Source organism: Hypomesus nipponensis, chromosome 27 (genome assembly GCF_054491055.1).
Source record: "Hypomesus nipponensis isolate SF chromosome 27, ASM5449105v1, whole genome shotgun sequence".
Lineage (NCBI taxonomy): Eukaryota > Metazoa > Chordata > Actinopteri > Osmeriformes > Osmeridae > Hypomesus > Hypomesus nipponensis.
The window spans coordinates 667501-687081 of NC_140387.1; the positions used below are offsets into that span (position 1 = coordinate 667501).

Sequence of the window (19581 nt, forward strand, 5' to 3'; positions counted from 1 at the left end):
AGGGAGACAGGTGAGCATAGGACTGATACAGGCAGCTGAGCAGACCGACAGGTATACAGACAGACAGGTGGATAGGCCCCTCCTACCTTCACCAGCTCCTTGCTGAAGTTCCCTCCCTCGTTCATCCCCTCCAGGTTGGACACAAAGCCGGATGCAGTCATGGCCTTCCCTACGTTCTGGAGAGACGACAACATTAGCCTGAGTGAGGCTGGAAGGGACCTGAGTGAGGCTGGAGGGGACCTGAGTGAGGCTGGAGGGGACCTGAGTGAGGCTGGAGGGGACCTGAGTGAGGCTGGAGGGGACCTGAGTGAGGCTGGAGGGGACCTGAGTGAGGCTGGAGGGGCCCTGAGTGAGGCTGGAGGGGACCTGAGTGAGGCAGGAGGGGCCCTGAGTGAGGCTGGAGGGGACCTGAGTGAGGCTGGAGGGGAGCTGAACGAGGGTGGGACTCACCTGTCCGTGCAGGTCTGTGTTCAGCAGCATCACAGCACAGGTGAGGGTCAACACTGCACCTGGGGAAGCAGTCATCAGGAACACCAGCAGGTCAGAGGTCAGAGAGTGCTAGGTGACTGTTCACCCTTCTCTGACTGTGTCCTCTGCTCTGACTGTGTCCTCTGCTCTGACTGTGTCCTCTGCTCTGACTGTGTCCTCTGCTCTGACTGTGTCCTCTGCTCTGACTGTGTCCTCTGCTCTGACTGTGTCCTCTGCTCTGACTGTGTCCTCTGCTCTGACTGTTCAGAATGTTGTGTCGTGATTAAAAGTGCCTGCTCTGTTCTGACTATCATGCCAACAACCTTTGTGCCCTGGCTGGTTGTTGTGAAGGTCAGAGGTCAGAAGTGGGCTCACCAGAGGAGGGGAAGGTTTGAGGGTTACACTGGTGGTAGCGACAGGAGAAATGCTGCAGGACCCGCTCTCTTTCCTGGGTCTCTCCGATCAGAACAACCACCCTCAGAAAGGACCTGGAGGGGAGGAGGGGAGGAGAGGGTATAAGGGAGGGAGGGGTTAGAAAACAGACAGGTACACAGACAGGTACACAGACAGGTCCACAGACAGGTACGCAGACAGGTACGCAGACAGGTACGCAGACAGGTACGCAGACAGGTACACAGACAGGTACACAGACAGGTACACAGACTGGGAGGGCGTGAGGGAGTAATGCACATATGGTCTCTCACCTCAGAGCCTGGTCCAGTGTATGGCCTGTGAAGTCAAAAAACTTGAGATATTCCTCTCCCACTGCATGGCTGAACTCATTACTGCAGGAAGGAGAGAGAGACAAACGGGTCGTATTCTTTTCTTTTTTTCCCCTCAAAAGGTTTAAAAAATATCATCCTAAAAACGTCTTACTCTTTGTCCAGGTGTTTCACCACTTCAGTGCTCCGGAGCCCGTCTAGACGGAACAGGCGCTCAGCCAGCCGGCACACCTGCTCTCTGTCCAGCACCTGGTCCACACCTAGTACAGAGGTTCCTGGTTTTCCTGGTACAGATGTTCCTGGTTCTTCTGAGGTTCTTTGTTCTCCTGGTACAGATGTTCCTGGTTTTTCTGAGGTTCTTTGTTCTCCTGGTACAGATGTTCCTGGTTCTTCTGAGGTTCTTTGTTCTCCTGGTTCTGGGAGAGCCGTCTCTCCTGAGGCTGTCAGCTGTTCTGAACAGCTGGTTTCATCTGCTGCTTCTGACTGTCTCTTCTGCTGTGACTGTTCCCCCTGCTGTGGCTGTTCCCCCTGCTCTGACTGTTCCCTCTGCTCTGACTGTTCCCCCTGCTCTGACTGTTCCCTCTGCTCTGACTGTTCCCTCTGCTCTGACTGTTCCCTCTGCTCTGACTGTTCCCCCTGCTCTGACTGTTCCCTCTGCTCTGACTGTTCCCTCTGCTGTGACTGTTCCCTCTGCTCTGACTGTTCCCCCTGCTGTGACTGTTCCCTCTGCTGTGACTGTTCCCTCTGCTCTGACTGTTCCCCCTGCTCTGACTGTTCCCTCTGCTCTGACTGTTCCCCCTGCTGTGACTGTTCCCTCTGCTCTGACTGTTCCCCCTGCTCTGGCTGTTCCCTCTGCTCTGACTGTTCCCTCTGCTCTGGCTGTTCCCTCTGCTCTGACTGTTCCCTCTGCTCTGACTGTTCCCTCTGCTCTGGCTGTTCCCTCTGCTCTGGCTGTTCCCTCTGCTCTGACTGTTCCCTCTGCTGTGGCTGTTCCCTCTGCTGTGGCTGTTCCCCCTGCTCTGGCTGTTCCCTCTGCTCTGACTGTTCCCTCTGCTCTGACTGTTCCCTCTGCTCTGACTGTTCCCTCTGCTGTGCCTGTTCCCTCTGCTGTGACTGTTCCCCCTGCTGTGACTGTTCCCCCTGCTCTGACTGTTCCCCCTGCTCTGACTGTTCCCTCTGCTCTGACTGTTCCCCCTGCTGTGACTGTTCCCCCTGCTCTGACTGTTCCCCCTGCTGTGACTGTTCCCCCTGCTCTGACTGTTCCCCCTGCTCTGACTGTTCCCTCTGCTCTGACTGTTCCCCCTGCTGTGACTGTTCCCTCTGCTGTGACTGTTCCCCCTGCTGTGACTGTTCCCCCTGCTCTGACTGTTCCCCCTGCTGTGACTGTTCCCCCTGCTGTGACTGTTCCCCCTGCTCTGACTGTTCCCTCTGCTCTGACTGTTCCCCCTGCTGTGACTGTTCCCCCTGCTGTGACTGTTCCCCCTGCTCTGACTGTTCCCTCTGCTGTGACTGTTCCCCCTGCTCTGACTGTTCCCCCTGCTGTGACTGTTCCCCCTGCTCTGACTGTTCCCTCTGCTCTGACTGTTCCCCCTGCTCTGACTGTTCCCTCTGCTCTGACTGTTCCCCCTGCTCTGACTGTTCCCCCTGCTCTGACTGTTCCCCCTGCTCTGACTGTTCCCCCTGCTGTGACTGTTCCCCCTGCTCTGACTGTTCCCTCTGCTCTGGCTGTTCCCTCTGCTGTGACTGTTCCCCCTGCTGTGGCTGTTCCCCCTGCTGTGACTGTTCCCCCTGCTCTGACTGTTCCCCCTGCTGTGACTGTTCCCCCTGCTCTGACTGTTCCCCCTGCTCTGACTGTTCCCCCTGCTGTGACTGTTCCCCCTGCTCTGACTGTTCCCCCTGCTGTGACTGTTCCCCCTGCTCTGACTGTTCCCCCTGCTCTGACTGTTCCCCCTGCTGTGACTGTTCCCCCTGCTCTGACTGTTCCCCCTGCTGTGACTGTTCCCCCTGCTCTGACTGTTCCCCCTGCTGTGACTGTTCCCTCTGCTGTGGCTGTTCCCTCTGCTGTGACTGTTCCCCCTGCTCTGACTGTTCCCTCTGCTGTGACTGTTCCCCCTGCTGTGACTGTTCCCCCTGCTCTGACTGTTCCCCCTGCTGTGACTGTTCCCCCTGCTCTGGCTGCTCTGAGAGTCCCTCTTCGCCTGAAGGCAATGCTTCCTCTAACTGTCTGGAATCATCCAAACAACCTTTCAGCTCTGACTGCTCTACCTGGTCTGACTGCTCTACCTGGTCTGACTGCTCTACCTGGTCTGACTGCTCTACCTGGTCTGACAGTTCTACCTGGTCCACATGTTCCGTAGTGGAGGTCACATGAGGAGTGATCTGCTCCTTCTCTCCCCTCTGCTCCTCCTCTCCCCTCTGCTCCTCCTCTCCCCTCTGCTCCTCCTCTCCCCTCTGCTCCTCCTCTCCCCTTTGCTCCACTCCCCTGCCCTCCTCCTCCCCATCACCCCACGCTTTCCCTCTCCTCTCCTCTATCACCCTCTCGCCTCCCTCTCCCCCTTTCTCCTCCTCTCCCCTTTCCTCCATCACTCCCTCGTCTCCCCCTTCCTCTTCCTCCTCCTCCTCTCCCCTCTCCTCCTCCATCACCCCCTCGACTCCCTCTCCCTCTTCCTCCTCTCCCCTCTCCTCCTCCATCACCCCCTCGTCTCCTTCCCACCCCTCCTCCTCCTCCTCTATCCCCTCATCATCAGTTGCCGGGCAGGAGTCAGGCTCTGGGTTGATCTGTGGGGTCAGCAGCTGGTCAGTCTCGTCCTGCTCCTCCTCCAGGATGAGATCATCCTCACTCACACTGCCCTCCCCTGAAGACAGACACAGCTCAGTGGTTAGAGCTCCTGACTGCAGATCAAGATGTTGCAGGTTCGCTCTGGATGAAAGTGTCTACTAGATGACTACTGTGTTTAAAACCTGCTTGGTGAGGTGTGGCGTGAGGGGAATTTACAGTGGAGGAGATTCTAGACTTACCACCATGCCCTTCACACAGCCTGTGGTCTGGAACCTCCTCTTCCTGTGCAGGACCCTCCTCTTCCTGTGCAGGACCCTCCTCTTCCTGTTGGTATGTGGTGAGCTTGTCCTTCTCTGCAGTGTCACATGTCTAGGGTCGCAACAGCAGCCGTCAGCTCAGCTACACATGCCCAGGAGTGTGTTCCTCAAACACAGCAGCTGTGACATCACTACCATACTACACACAACAGCTGTGACATCACTACCAGACTACACACAACAGCTGTGACATCACTACCATACTACACACAACAGCTGTGACATCACTACCATACTACACACAGCAGCTGTGACATCACTACCATACTACACACAACAGCTGTGACATCACTACCATACTACACACAACAGCTGTGACATCACTACCATACTACATCACTTCCCTATCACTATGGAAGATGGCAGTGGGAGGTGTAATGTAGGAGTGCATTTGATTTGCTTAAAAGTTCAGCTATCGGTTGTTAATCCAGACTTAAAAATTGTGAGAACTTTTGAGTGTGTATGGATGCGTAAGACCAATCAGAGAACAGATGGACCTTTACCCTGACACACACACACACACACACAGCCTTTACCCTGACACAACCAGTGGCGTAAGTTCAACCCTGTCTTCCACCATGTTACAAAACATAGGTGCCTAGCCTACTCACAAAACAATGTAGAGACATGCAAACACACACGCACCTCCATGGCAACCCAGAAAACAAACACACAAACAAACCTAGCACCTCCATGACAGTAACCACATACCACTTCCTTCTCTCTCTTAGACACACACACACATCTCCATGGTGACCTCCTCTCACCTACCCGGTTGGAGGGGCCGCTGTGGAGAAGGTTCTGGGGCTGCGACAGCTGCTCAGCTGGGTGGTGCTCCGGGGAGCTGGGCTGGTGGAGGGCCAGAGGGCTCACGGTCCAGTCCAGCCCCGCCCCGCCACTGGAGGCCAGCTCAGCGGGCCTGACGTCCATCAGGGGGGAGGACACAGACGTTTCCAGCACGTCCCACTGCACGGTGGCGCAGCAGAGAGAGTCTGAGGGCCGGGCCAGGGGGTAGACGGGTAAACAGGCCCACTGGTCCTCCAAGTCCTCCAGGGACAGAGAGAGGGCATCCTCAGACCCTCCCTCATCCAGCCCGTTGAGCTGAGGGAGGTCTGAGGGCGGCCATGACGGCGGACGCTCCTGGTGAGGAGAGCGCACCCTGGCCTCCTCCATCACTCAGGCCTCAGGCCTACCTGGTAGTGAGGATGATGCTAAACTAAGCTAAGCTGGGTGGGTTATGCTAGGCTAGGGTGGGCTAAGCTACGCTATGCTAAATTAGGCTAAGTAAGGCTGGGCTTTGCTAAGCTAGGCTAGTCGCAGGCGTCGTCATGTTGTCAGCTGGGCTGCTTCCGGGGCCGGTGTGTGCTGAGGAATGACGGAGAGACAGGACTCAGGTTAGAGAGACAGGACTCAGGTTAGAGAGACAGGACTCAGGGTTAGAGAGACAGGACTCAGGGTTAGAGAGACAGGACTCAGGGTTAGAGAGACAGGACTCAGGGTTAGAGAGACAGGACTCAGGTTAGAGAGACAGGACTCAGGTTAGAGAGACAGGACTCAGGGTTAGAGAGACAGGACTCAGGGTTAGAGAGACAGGACTCAGGTTAGAGAGACAGGACTCAGGTTAGAGAGACAGGACTCAAGTTAGAGAGACAGGACTCAGGTTAGTGAGACAGGACTCAGGTTAGAGAGACAGGACTCAGGTTAGAGAGACAGGACTCAGGTTAGAGAGACAGGACTCAGGGTTAGAGAGACAGGACTCAGGGTTAGAGAGACAGGACTCAGGGTTAGAGAGACAGGACTCAGGGTTAGAGAGACAGGACTCAGGGTTAGAGAGACAGGACTCAGGTTAGAGAGACAGGACTCAGGTTAGAGAGACAGGACTCAGGGTTAGAGAGACAGGACTCAGGTTAGAGAGACAGGACTCAGGTTAGAGAGACAGGACTCAGGTTAGAGAGACAGGACTCAGGTTAGAGAGACAGGACTCAGGGTTAGAGAGACAGGACTCGGGTTAGAGAGACAGGACTCAGGGTTAGAGAGACAGGACTCAGGTTAGAGAGACAGGACTCAGGGTTAGAGAGACAGGACTCAGGGTTAGAGAGACAGGACTCAGGGTTAGAGAGACAGGACTCAGGTTAGAGAGACAGGACTCAGGGTTAGAGAGACAGGACTCAAGTTAGAGAGACAGGACTCAGGTTAGTGAGACAGGACTCAGGTTAGAGAGACAGGACTCAGGGTTAGAGAGACAGGACTCAGGTTAGAGAGACAGGACTCAGGGTTAGAGAGACAGGACTCAGGGTTAGAGAGACAGGACTCAGGTTAGAGAGACAGGACTCAAGTTAGAGAGACAGGACTCAGGTTAGTGAGACAGGACTCAGGTTAGAGAGACAGGACTCAGGTTAGAGAGACAGGACTCAGGTTAGAGAGACAGGACTCAGGTTAGAGAGACAGGACTCAGGTTAGAGAGACAGGACTCAGGGTTAGAGAGACAGGACTCAGGGTTAGAGAGACAGGACTCAGGGTTAGAGAGACAGGACTCAGGGTTAGAGAGACAGGACTCAGGTTAGAGAGACAGGACTCAGGTTAGAGAGACAGGACTCAGGGTTAGAGAGACAGGACTCAGGGTTAGAGAGACAGGACTCAGGTTAGAGAGACAGGACTCAGGTTAGAGAGACAGGACTCAGGGTTAGAGAGACAGGACTCAGGTTAGAGAGACAGGACTCAGGTTAGAGAGACAGGACTCAGGGTTAGAGAGACAGGACTCGGGTTAGAGAGACAGGACTCAGGGTTAGAGAGACAGGACTCAGGTTAGAGAGACAGGACTCAGGGTTAGAGAGACAGGACTCAGGGTTAGAGAGACAGGACTCAGGTTAGAGAGACAGGACTCAGGGTTAGAGAGACAGGACTCAGGTTAGAGAGACAGGACTCAGGTTAGAGAGACAGGACTCAGGTTAGAGAGACAGGACTCAGGTTAGAGAGACAGGACTCAGGTTAGAGAGACAGGACTCAGGTTACAGAGACAATCCTCCTTTCTGCGGCACTTTAGATAAAAGTGTTTCCTACTGAATCAAAGCCGCAGCTTGCTGCACCCTCCACCTCCTCTACTCGACAGACGACAAGGGGAAGTGGTGTGCAAACGGGTAGTGTACACACCTAGTCACACAACAGGACTTGGTTAGACTGGTTTTCACAAACATCTAAACAAACCCAATCAGCCAAGTGTTTAAACAAAGGGATTCATCTTAAGCAGAGTCACCTGCTGTCACGGTCTAGTTCTGACTCTCTACATCTGAACTCCACCATCACAAACACCTTCTCTTCACTATTTTGGATATTACACTTTGATGTCAACGAACCAAAATTAAGTCAAACAGGGATATAAACACAGAAAATTGAGTGTACAGTTGAACTGACACCAGGCTGTCAGGTTCAAGCGAATACAAATGGATTGACAAATTAAAGTTATGAATCAACAAGTTGAATCCTTTCCCAGACATGGATTAAGGTCCTGAAGCAGAAAAACCTCTACGACGATCTTAGGCTGAGACTAGGGTTAATCCACATGTGAGATACTGCGTCTAAACCTTAATCCTGTGTAAAGGGAAGACTCCACTCACCGTTGGTGTTCTGGGCGATAAAACACAAACACAGATGTAAAGATGCACTTCTAACTGGACTCACCAGCCACCACGGACAGTCGCTTTCATCAAAACAAAGGAAGCTGTTTTGAGGAAGATGGAACCGGTTCCCTCGTCTCTCGATGGCACGACGGATGTTCTCGGCACTCACTCTCACTTCCACGTCAGCCCAAAGACTACTTCCTGACCACACAGGAGAGAGAGAGAGGGGGGGTGAGAGATATAGAGAGTGTGTGAGGGAGAGGGGGAAGAGAGTGTATGAGAGAGAGAAAGAGAGACAGTGTGTGTGTGAGGGAGAGAGAGAGGAAGTGTGTATGACAGTGAGACAGAGAGATGGGGGAGAGACATAGATAGTGTGTGTGTGTGAGGGAGGGAGGGAGGGAGAGAGAGAAGGTGCAGAACTAAGATTAAGAGGGAAGGGTGGGGGTAAGCAGGGTGAAAGGGCTGACTAAGCGTCCTCGTCAGATGGGCAGCTAACCGTCTGAGCTAACAGCGACCTGCACCAGCTAGCAGGCCAGACGTTACCAGCATCTAACCACACAGGAAGGAGGCAGATGTTTAACTTTCTCATCTCAACATCTCTGCAGCTCATTATAACATAACCTGATGCTGCAAATATTCCCCGCTCTCTTTCTGTTTCATCCACTGTCTGTCTGTCTCTCTCTCTCTCTCTCTCTACGTCACAGAAACCCACATCCGGCACAGCTACTGGGCACACTTCCTGTGCGGGTGCTCGCTCATCACTTCCTGTTAGGGTGCAAGAATCTCTGTACAGTGAGCCAAGACGGTTTTGAAACAGAGAAAAAATGGAGGACAGACTAACATCGTCCAGATGAACCAGAGCTTCATGTGTCTGTGTGTGTCTAGGCTGCATACATCATCATAGCGTAGGATAACCCACAAACACACTCAGTCACCATGAATTCATAGGTCATCTTAAACCAACGCAGGCTCCAGTCATCCTCTGTTTGGATTAACAACACTTTAGTTATTAATCTAGATCTCTGTCAGTGACAACCTCTGGAACCATAATCCTCTTTTTTCCACAGCCTGGTACCAGCTCAGTTACACCTGGATGCTTTCCATCAGGCAAACCTGAGACCTCTGTCCCACTGTGTGAAAACACTGCAGACTTCTGATTGGTTAGAGAGGATCGTCACTGCGTCATCGTTACACAACCCTGCTCTGAGTGTTTCCTGTCCACTCCTATCCAGGAGTCTTCTAGGGTACCATCGCTATGACGACTATGAGGAGGTACTATCTACATGGGGAAACAAAGTAGCTGGGACCAAAAATTGTGTTGAGACGTCCCGTGTCTCCTGCAGGTAAGCACATCTCAGACCTCTGTCACCTCCTCTAACCTCTCCTGACCCCTGTAGATAACATCTCAGATCTCTGTCACCTCGTCTAACCTCTCCTGACCTCTGGTCTTCTGACGCGTCTGCTAGACGCACCATCAGTACGCCGCTCTGGATAAAAGATGAATGAATAACAAAGTCAGATGTAACTGTAAACACTGAACAGATTAAGACTCTGCCAGTCCTGACATCACAGCTGTGTGTCCAGATGCCACTGATCCAAACCAGACGACATAAGACATCAAAACATTCAACATATTCAGAAATATAAACTCTACCGGAACTTAAACACAGAAGACCCTTTCTTGAGCTGTAATGTTCCAAATGCAGTCATTAAATGACAAACAGTAAAGCAGTTTGATGTTTAGCTTCCCCCCTCAAGGCTAAGCGCTCCCTAAATACATCATATGATCAGTCAGCTAGCACGGCTTACAGCAGCCTGCTGTCTCTACAGCTCTGGAGCAAGGCAGCAATCCACACAAACACACATCTTTCTGCCTCAAACATGCATGCACACATACTTACGCACACAAGCGCAGCGGCGCACACACACAGTTTAGAACACAGGGTGAACCTTCAGAAGGCTGTCTCACACGTGTGCACACAGGGGCACACACACACACATACTCACACACTCAAGCACAGAGGCACACACTCACACAAACAAATACTCTCACACACAAGCACAAAACAAGCTGTGAACTCACCATCACCTGGGGTACCCAGAGGTCTTTAACGAGTCACTCCTCCAGCTAACTAGATACTTCAAGCTTCCGCTCCCTCTGCCCCGCTGTAACGCGGATATGTATTGGAAACGCGACAGAAGGAGGAGGAGGGCTCGAGGAGGAGGGAACACTGACAAGAGACACCAGAAAAAGGTAAAGAAATGGCTCATTGTGATTGGCAGACAGCCTGCGAGGACGAAGACACCTGAGAGGACCCGGCCCCGCCACTCCCCCGGGTCACGGAGAGAGGTCTGGCTTCATTCCTATACCGCCGAGCAACACCGAGGAGTGAGGAGTTTCAACAGGCATCCTCTGATGGGTTTACTCAGTGTGTGTGCACATGGCGTTCCATAGACTCACAACAAATCGCCCCAAACCGGCTGCTGAGAATCCAGCTAACACAACTCTGCACAGTACGTGGCCTACCTTGGGCTGTGGCTTCGGCCTTATTTTTAAGTCAAAGAAGTTGTTACTTTTAAAAGTTTGGTCTGAGCACAACGAGACGGTCAAAACGAGACGTTCCAAACGCTCCACAGAGTTTTATAAACGTATTACGTTAAATATCCACGTTGGGGTCGTGCATCTACTGCTGATAACGTTAACACAAACTTCAACAGTAGTGCAGATAAGATTGTACAGTGCCTAAAGCTAGCTACCTGCCAGGTGGTACTCAGCGAGTGATCCTACGGCAGCAATGTCCACTCCCGAACTGCGGAGGCGGTAACCGGGTGCCCGCGAACCATCAAGACCCAAGCGAGAAACAAGGAAACGGTGGCTACGTCATTTTCATGCGACGCCGTCTTTGTTTGTTCCGTACACGGCAGCATCACTGTACGAACCCACTCGTCAAGTTACCTCTTTAGAGTGTATTTTCACATATATTTTTCATTGGCCAATTATGACCAAATCAAACGACTTAAAAATGTTCTTAGAGTCATCTCTGAATGAGATTTTTAGAGCGACAGTGAGTGACATACTTGACTCAGTAGATGAGACCTTGTCTGAGTACCAGGGTACAATTCTGAGAATTGAAGCAGAAAATAAAGATCTAAAGCGAAGGCTACACGAGGAGGGCAAAAACAGAGGTACATTTCGACATCCTCTCCTCTACTATGTATAGGCTACAGTAAACTGCGAAATGGGTGATTTCGGAGGAGGGCGTCGATCACACACACCTACTCGCCCTGAGCTTTGTGTTGTGTTGAAATTACGGTGTTGCGGCCAGTTAACATACATTTTAGGCAGCGACAAAGTTTCAAATAAAAACTTTTCGATCTCAAGTGTCTCACAACTCAGTTATTTGTTGTTGCTAATTGGGTAAACAACCAGCGAAAGACCTTTAGCCTAACTCCTTTATTATGAGCTGCCTGACGTTGTCTTTTCTGTTACAGACAGTCGCTATGAAGCAGCTCTCCACTCCGGCCCGCTGTCTCCAACAGACAGCAGCAGCGCCAACAGAACACGCGGAGCCAACAGGAGAGGGATGAAAAAATGTTTACCTCGGCCCGCTCTTGCTAAAACTGCATCTGTATCCACCCTAACAGTTCCTCCATTCATAAAAAGCGACCCTGATGCTGAAAACTCCTGCGCCATCGATCTCTCCCAGCCTCTGTCCCCTCTCAACCTCGCCAAGCCAATCAAGATGGAGGTCTCGGAGGTGAACTACGTTGACCCGGAAGATCACGCCCCTCTTCAGTCAGCGTCCGAACCAGAAGACGACTCCACTGACGGCGACAGCATCGTCAGGGTCACCGTGGTCCCCGGCAGCTGCGTCACCACGGAGGAAAGCGAGGATGAGGGCGGCCATTTTGTGAAGTCGGAAACGCAGGAAGTTGGGGTTGGGGTGGAGCGTGATGGAGATCTGCCCCAGGAGAACAGAAAGCACCTCCCCCTAACCCCTGACCAGGACCGCTCCACCATGACTCAGGAGAACTACTTCCTGGAGGACAGGAAGCAGGACCATTCGGGCATCTCGAACTCTGCGTTGCCAGGTTGGACAGAACCCCCCAGAGGGGTGTTCCCCTGCTCCCTGTGTGAGAAGACCTACAGCTGTAAGTCCTCCCTCCGAGCCCACCAGAGGAGTCACGGCGAGGACAAGATCCACCGCTGCAGCTACTGCAGCAAAACCTTCCGACGAGCCGACCTCCTCCGCTCTCACCGCCGCACCCACACCGGGGAGAGACCGTACAGCTGCAACCTCTGTGAGAAGACCTACAGCCACGCGGGCCAGCTGAGGATACACAAGCGCACGCACACCGGGGAGAGACCGTACAGCTGCCCCTACGCGGCCTGCGGGAAGAGCTTCAGCGAGCACAACCAGCTCAAAGTCCACCTACGAACTCACACGGGAGAAAGACCGTACACCTGCAAAGTGTGCGGCAAAACGTTCAGCAACGCAGGTAACCTGAAGATCCACGAGAGGATCCACACCGGGGAGAAGCCCTACTGCTGCGGCCAGTGCGGGAAGAGATTCAACAACATGGGGGACCTGAAGACGCACTACAGGATCCACACTGGAGAGAGGCCCTTCCACTGTGACCAGTGTGAGAAGACCTTCAGCCAGGCGGGACACCTCACCATCCACAAGCGCATGCACACGGGAGAGAAGCCCTACTCCTGCTCTGAGTGTGGGAAGAGGTTCAGCGTGACGAGCAGCCTGAAGCTGCACCTCCGGACCCACACGGGGGAGAAGAAGTACAGCTGCTCCTGCTGCAGCAAGACCTTCAGCCGGGCGGGGCACCTGAAGAGGCACGCGCTGGTCCACACCAGAGAGAGACTGCACGAGTGCCAGCAGTGTGGGAAGACCTACACAGACCAGTCCTCCCTCAAGAAACACCTTAAGACACACAGCTGAGAGCAGCTGCTGCCCTGGGGCTGGGAACCATGACGGGGTGATGAGACTGAGGACGGAGTAGTGATGAGGAAGATGACTGGCCTTCACTGTATCACTGTTCTCTGACGGTGTTGACACTTCAGTTGTCATGGGAACAGAGCAACCCAGCCCTGCTGCGTGGTGCGTCTGTTCATCCTGAGGAGCAGGTGACTGTGTCTCCACTGGGTTACTGGACGGTGTTTACGCAACGCCACAAGCAAAACAATATATCAGATGAAGATTTGTATTTATAGTTCGAGATTGAAAAAACGAAGTAGCTAAAGATGTTATTCTGAATTTGCATCTATTGGAGGTTTTGCTGGAATCCTCCCTGTTCAAGGACCAGTACTATAATCTACTAATCACAGCTAACTAGTATACCAGAACAACAGCAGTGTTAAGACTCTGAAATGTTAGTACTGTGAACACCTGCTGCTTTCGCTTGCTGCTAGATGTTGAGGGAGTCTGTTCTCTAGTGGTTGATTTGGGTTCAAGTCAAGACTAACCATCCTTGTTATCAGTGTTGAAGTCACAGGTGTTTTGCCTGTCTTTGTAGTCACCCAAAGGCCATGATTGTAACAATACTAATGTTGTTTTGAATTGTCATGTTTTCACCACCGTGAAATGTCTTAAAAAAATAAGATGTTATATATCTTCAAATATAATTACATATGTAGTTGGCCTATGTATTGTGACATGTCATGATTTTGTGTTATGGATTTATACAGAGCGAGATCCTAGAAATAGGTTTTTATTTGTAGTACAGGTCTGAATAAAACAGCAACATGTTCAAAACCCCACCTGAGCCACCTGCTTCTCAATCATCCAGACAGGAAACAGCTCCTCTCGTTACACCGTTCTACTGAACATCATATTCATTCCGTTATCAGAACCCAAATCATTTAGACACTAAATGTGTATTATAATTCAATCCATTTAACGCAACATCAAGACATATGAGGAAACAAGTGTACACACATATACAGCAAACTTATCTTTCCAATACAAATACAATATCTAAACATACATTTCCTAATGACCGTATATGAGACTGTCCTACAGCCGGCTTCAGTACAGTTTCTGTTCACACTTGACATGTTCCTCACTTCATTAGATCTATTACAACCAGACTGTCAAGAGCAGGACGATGACACGACCCCTGGGTGACTGTGTCTTGCTCCACTGTGTGTGTGTGTGTGTGTAGCACCTGGTAGAGTGTGTAACATTACCTTAAACTGGTATGCAAGTGTATGTGTGTGTGTGTATGTGTGTGTGTCGCCCTGGTGGAGAGAGTGTGTGTGTGTGTGAGTGTAGCCCTGGTGGAGAGAGAGTATGTGTGTGTATGTGTGTGTGTAGCCCTGGTGGAGAGAGTGTGTGTGTGTGTGTGTGTGTATGTGTGTGTGTGGTTACCCAGAGCTGGTCTTGCAGCAGGGAGCTGGGGTCCGTGTGAAGTCCTTGCCAGACAGGTAGAGAACAGGCTGGATGCTGCTGCTGATGTCCATGAAGCCAAAGGCGATGTAATGGATGTAGCAGCGGAACACGTCCGGGGAGAAGTAGTCCTGGAAGGGGAACAGCGCCACGGGGGGGAAGTAGTTCACCACGATGATGGCCAGGATGATCACCACCATCTTGAAGGCTCGTTTCTTCACCGGGTGCATCTCGTCGCGGCCAGGACCGGACCGCCGCAGCGCCCAGAGGATGGACATGTTGCAGAACACCATGAAGACGAACGCCCCCAGGATCATCACCGTGAACACCCTCTCAAAGTTGCTGATGTTGCCCACACACTTGGCGCAGGCGTACGCCAGCGTGACCAGCCAGACGGCTCCGGCCAACACGGCGCGGTGCCGCCGGTCCTTCAGCTCCGTGAAGGTGATGGGGTGCAGCACGGCCATGTAGCGGTCCAGGCAGATGCAGGACAGGAAGAGCGGAGAGGCGTCCTTGATGCCGTAGAAGAAGCGCAGCACGTACCAGGTGCTGCTGGTGGTCAGGTACACCAGGTTGGCAAACTCCAGCGGAGGGATGAGGCAGAAGGAGACGTCGAGGACGGCCAGGTGCAGGATGAAGATGTCCGAGGTGGACGAGTCTCCTGTGTTCCTGCGCATGAGCCACAGCACCATGATGTTGGCCGGGATCCCCAGGAACATGTTGACAAACTGCAGCCCCAGGTAGAAGATCAGGACGGCAGGCATGTCCTTGCAGCCCTCGTACACGGTCTGCACCTCAGACGTGCGGTTGTTGGGTCGGAGGGAGATGAAGAGCAAGGAGGAGTTGAAGAACACGTCCATACTGCCTGACGCGGACGGGGAAGACTGGATCTGAACGACGGACAGAAGAACAACACAATCACTGCCGTTTAACAGCCTGTCAAACATTGACGGCCTTTCTGTTTGGTCGTCAAACAAATGAGGGCTGCTCCTTGTGATGCCAAGCGCCTCTGTTCTCTGTGGACGAGCCGGCCGGCCAATGTTCTTACCTGATGTCTGGGTCTGAAGAACACGACCGGACGGACAGAGATCTCTCGGCTCAGATGCTCATGTTTCGTCATGCAAATACTTTCTTTGGATTGTTTCTGAAACCAGAAGCGGTCAGGGGGTGAGATCTAGCAGAACAGCCCACAGTGATGTGAACTGACATGTCAAAATGCAAAATAAGGTGTTGCGTCATCGGTCTGTTTTTTCTCTTCCAGAGAACCCAGTTTGTAAAAGCTTCGGTTCTGCATTAATGTACACGCTTTTAGTCTCTGTTTGTACGAGGGTATCTCTGTATCCAGGGAGACAAAGCTGTCCATATAGAAACCCACTGTCAATGAGTTTACACTGTCTGATTAAAGTCCTTGGTTTCGGCGTTGGAAAAATTTCCTCATCAAAATGATGGTTAACCGAACTCCATGACACAGAACCATGCACGCAAACCCAGCTGATATTAACCCAACCATTTGAATGAGCCCTGCATGCAAATGTCAGCAAAGACAGACAAGAAAGCCTACCTTGTCTGCTGATGTGAGGAGCTGAAGGCCTGCGCTCTCTCCAGCTCTGAGACTCAGGTGAGAGTGACTGAATCACCTCCACAGGAGCTGCCCCTCCGCCCCTCCGCCCCTCCGCCCCTCCGCCCCTCCACCCCTCCGCCCCTCCACCCCTCGCCCCCCCAACCCTACAGGGACGGCACACACCAAACATGGAAATGTGGCTCCGCACACTCTGGAAAAGGAAAAGATCCCGTTTAGTAAAAGATCCATAAAAAAAAAACATTTTAAACTAAAAATGCATTTTCTTTTCATCGGCTTCATTAAAATACGTTTTGTTTGTTTTGTGTGCGTGTTGAAGTAGCAGTGGAGAATCAGGTAGAATGTGAAGTGATGGGTTTGATCGGGGGAGATTTGTCCTTCACCGAGACCGTCTGTGATGCAACAAAACATTGGTGCCTGACGGAAATTTGGTGGTAAACAACTGATGCAACAAGCTTGACTGATCAGCTTTGTAACAAAGTGTAACGTGTTACAGGAGGTACTCTGGTGCCCTGGTAGCTCACCGGGTTAGTGTGCACTGTGGAGGCTGAAGGGTTAGTGTGCAGCCTGGAGGCTGAAGGGTTAGTGTGCACTGTGGAGGCTGAAGGGTTAGTGTGCACTGTGGAGGCTGAAGGGTTAGTGTGCAGCCTGGAGGCTGAAGGGCTAGTGTGCAGCCTGGAGGCTGAAGGGTTAGTGTGCAGCCTGGAGGCTGAAGGGTTAGTGTGCAGCCTGGAGGCTGAAGGGTTAGTGTGCAGCCTGGAGGCTGAAGGGTTAGTGTGCAGCCTGGAGGCTGAAGGGTTAGTGTGCAGCCTGGAGGCTGAAGGGTTAGTGTGCAGCCTGGAGGCTGAAGGGTTAGTGTGCAGCCTGGAGGCTGAAGCCTTACAGCAGCAGCCTGGGTTCCAGTCCGGCCTGGGCCTTCTGCTTCTTGGCTCTCACTCTCTGTCTCACTGCCTGTGTGTCTCACTTCACTGTCCAGCAAAATGTCTAAACAGGTGCTTCTCTGACCGTCACACAGATAGAGGAAGTCTTAGAACGTCTCAGACTGAGACGACACAACATAGAAAAGGGAAGGGTTCATCATTTGTTATTATATTTAGTTGCTTATTTGAGGGCATTACTGCTTTGGGAGGAGATCATTTTCAGCCACATCCCACCTCATGTTGTCAGCGGTTCTGGCCCAGCGGAGCAGGAGTTAGTCTGAAGGTTCAACACATTCTTACACATCAGAGGAAACACCAGTAAACCCTCACATCTCGAAAACTTTCTGGTAGACAAACCAGTAATTAGACCAATTTATGAGGCTCTCCCTGACTCTTACATGGCCTGGCCAAAAAGGATTATAATCCAGATTAAAACCTCCTCCTTCTGACTCTAATCAAATCTGAGAGTGCTAATTAAATATACTGGATTATATAACAGGATCCCAGTGTGCAGTGACATGAACTTGTAAATCTAAAGTGTTTCTGCTCTGCCTGATAACTACAGACGATTCCTTAACTCCAACCACCGCAGCCCTGTTGGTTAAACCATGGAGCTGTATATGAGGATCTTGTGCCTTGGTCTGGTTTAGTTTTACCCTGGTCTGGTCTGGTCTGGTCTACTTGGCTGTTACACACAACGTTCAATTAAGCTTTGGAAATGTTTTTTTGTTCTTTTAATTTGATCATGAAACAACAATTGCAAACAAAAGCAGTCACAACTCGTTCAGTGTTAAACTGTACTGTGGGGGATAATATGGTGTAGCTAATTACAGGCAAATCATTAGTACAACAGGGCTGAATAGATCAGCAGATTTGCCAAGGCTGTCTCTCTCTACACACACACCGTTGGCGACAAGTTCGACCCCAAAAATCCCTATTGATGACATCATCTCCTCTGTATCTTACAATTCCAAGGATGTTCCTCGCGGTGCCGGATGAGTAGTCTCCCTCTCCTTCATGGAAAAAGACAGTCAAGGGCTGAACATGTTAAAACACACCTCCAGTCAACACCTCACCACACAAACATGTGAGCGAGAGGCTGAATATGATGCAATGTTCCCCAGCCAGGTGAGGAGGGAGACAGGATGAAGCCATGTGGCAGAGCACAGTCCTACTCCACAAGTACAGAATGTTCATGAAATAAGGTACATGATTTCTAAATGAAGAAATCTTTGTGCAACTAAAAACTAGATTAGATTTCCACAACACCCCAGTAGGAATACTGCAGGAGTATGTAACAGACCCTGTGATACTGCAGGAGTATGTAACAGACCCTGTGATACTGCAGGAGTATGTAACAGACCCTGTGATACTGCAGGAGTATGTAACAGACCCTGTGATACTGCAGGAGTATGTAACAGACCCTGTGATACTGCAGGAGTATGTAACAGACCCTGTAATACTGCAGGAGTATGTAACAGACCCTGTAATACTGCAGGAGTATGTAACAGACCCTGTAATACTGCAGGAGTATGTAACAGACCCTGTAATACTGCAGGAGTATGTAACAGACCCTGTAATACTGCAGGAGTATGTAACAGACCCTGTAATACTGCAGGAGTATGTAACAGACCCTGTAATACTGCAGGAGTATGTAACAGACCCTGTAATACTGCAGGAGTATGTAACAGACCCTGTAATACTGCAGGAGTATGTAACAGACCCTGTAATACTGCAGGAGTATGTAACAGACCCTGTAATACTGCAGGAGTATGTAACAGACCCTGTAATACTGCAGGAGTATGTAACAGACCCTGTAATACTGCAGGAGTATGTAACAGACCCTGTAATACTGCAGGAGTATGTAACAGACCCTGTAATACTGCAGGAGTATGTAACAGACCCTGTAATACTGCAGGAGTATGTAACAGACCCTGTAATACTGCAGGAGTATGTAACAGACCCTGTAATACTGCAGGAGTATGTAACAGACCCTGTAATACTGCAGGAGTATGTAACAGACCCTGTAATACTGCAGGAGTATGTAACAGACCCTGTAATACTGCAGGAGTATGTAACAGACCCTGTAATACTGCAGGAGTATGTAACAGACCCTGTAATACTGCAGGAGTATGTAACAGACCCTGTAATACTGCAGGAGTATGTAACAGACCCTGTGATACATGAGTGGAAGAGGAAAGCAGAAAAATGTCCACAAGGGTAAACACGATATATCATGGAGAGAAGATGCCCAACAGCACCTTTAAACTTGTTCCTCATGCGGGGGGGGGGACTGGGAGGATGGGAGGTCAATCTGACAAGATGACTGCCAGACAAGACCAGTGGAAGGACGAGCATGTCTGCGGATCTGGTCCTTTACGGCCAGCGCTGGGGAGACGATGAGGACACTCATCTATCAGCCAAGAACACCTCTCCCCTGAGCCCCCCCTCTCCTCTTCAACATGCCATCTTCTCTGCTGCACTCTCCCCACGTCTCCCCACGGCTTCCAGGCTGTTTGTCGTGTCTCCGACAGGTGAAACCGAATCACTTCCATTAGATGTACGTGCTTTTTTTTTCTTCTATTGACTAGAAATGGCAGACTGTCTGTCTATCTCTAGTCTTCCAGGGCTTGTGTATTTCACACAGACCGGGCAACGTGCAGTTGCTTCTACTTGTTTACTGTGTTTAGGATCAATCAGCGAGCCCTTTCAGGACCTCAACCTTAAACACATCTTCACAGGGTAGTTTCAAAGGAAACCCTAATCTAAATTGACACC

At 51.3% G+C, this 19581-nt stretch overlaps 3 protein-coding genes across 3 annotated transcripts in view; 1 reads left to right on the forward strand and 2 right to left on the reverse strand.

Annotated features, from left to right (window-relative positions):
* Positions 1–8230, reverse strand: part of LOC146220213 (uncharacterized) — a 12531-nt gene extending 4301 nt beyond the window's left edge. The window contains exons 1-9 of the mRNA XM_084694243.1: positions 7965–8230; positions 5058–5651; positions 4209–4338; positions 3205–4045; positions 1345–1878; positions 1173–1253; positions 844–956; positions 451–509; positions 87–176 (exon numbers count right to left, since the gene is read on the reverse strand). Of these exons, the coding sequence (XP_084550369.1) occupies positions 87–176; positions 451–509; positions 844–956; positions 1173–1253; positions 1345–1878; positions 3205–4045; positions 4209–4338; positions 5058–5459 (2250 nt within the window). The 5' untranslated portion in view covers positions 5460–5651; positions 7965–8230. The remainder of the gene's footprint in view (positions 1–86; positions 177–450; positions 510–843; positions 957–1172; positions 1254–1344; positions 1879–3204; positions 4046–4208; positions 4339–5057; positions 5652–7964) is intronic.
* A 1925-nt stretch (positions 8231–10155) lies between these two features.
* LOC146220214 (uncharacterized) lies at positions 10156–13674 on the forward strand. Its single transcript, XM_084694107.1, has 2 exons — positions 10156–11089; positions 11396–13674. The coding sequence occupies exons 1-2, from the start codon at positions 10903–10905 to the stop codon at positions 12856–12858; spliced, it is 1650 nt and encodes a 549-aa protein (XP_084550233.1). The 5' UTR covers positions 10156–10902; the 3' UTR covers positions 12859–13674.
* Positions 13675–14282: 608 nt separating this feature from the next.
* On the reverse strand, positions 14283–15164 carry hcar2 (hydroxycarboxylic acid receptor 2-). Its single transcript, XM_084694244.1, has one exon. The coding sequence runs from the start codon at positions 15162–15164 to the stop codon at positions 14283–14285; it is 882 nt and encodes a 293-aa protein (XP_084550370.1).
* Positions 15165–19581: the final 4417 nt, after the last annotated feature.

Coding starts and splice junctions, on each gene's coding strand:
- LOC146220214 (XM_084694107.1), top strand. CDS start 10,903: ATGACCAAATCAAACGACTTAAAAATGTTCTTAGAGTCATCTCTGAAT. Junction 11,090..11,395: donor CGAGGAGGGCAAAAACAGAG/GTACATTTCGAC, acceptor TTTCTGTTACAG/ACAGTCGCTATGAAGCAGCT.
- hcar2 (XM_084694244.1), bottom strand. CDS start 15,164: ATGGACGTGTTCTTCAACTCCTCCTTGCTCTTCATCTCCCTCCGACCC.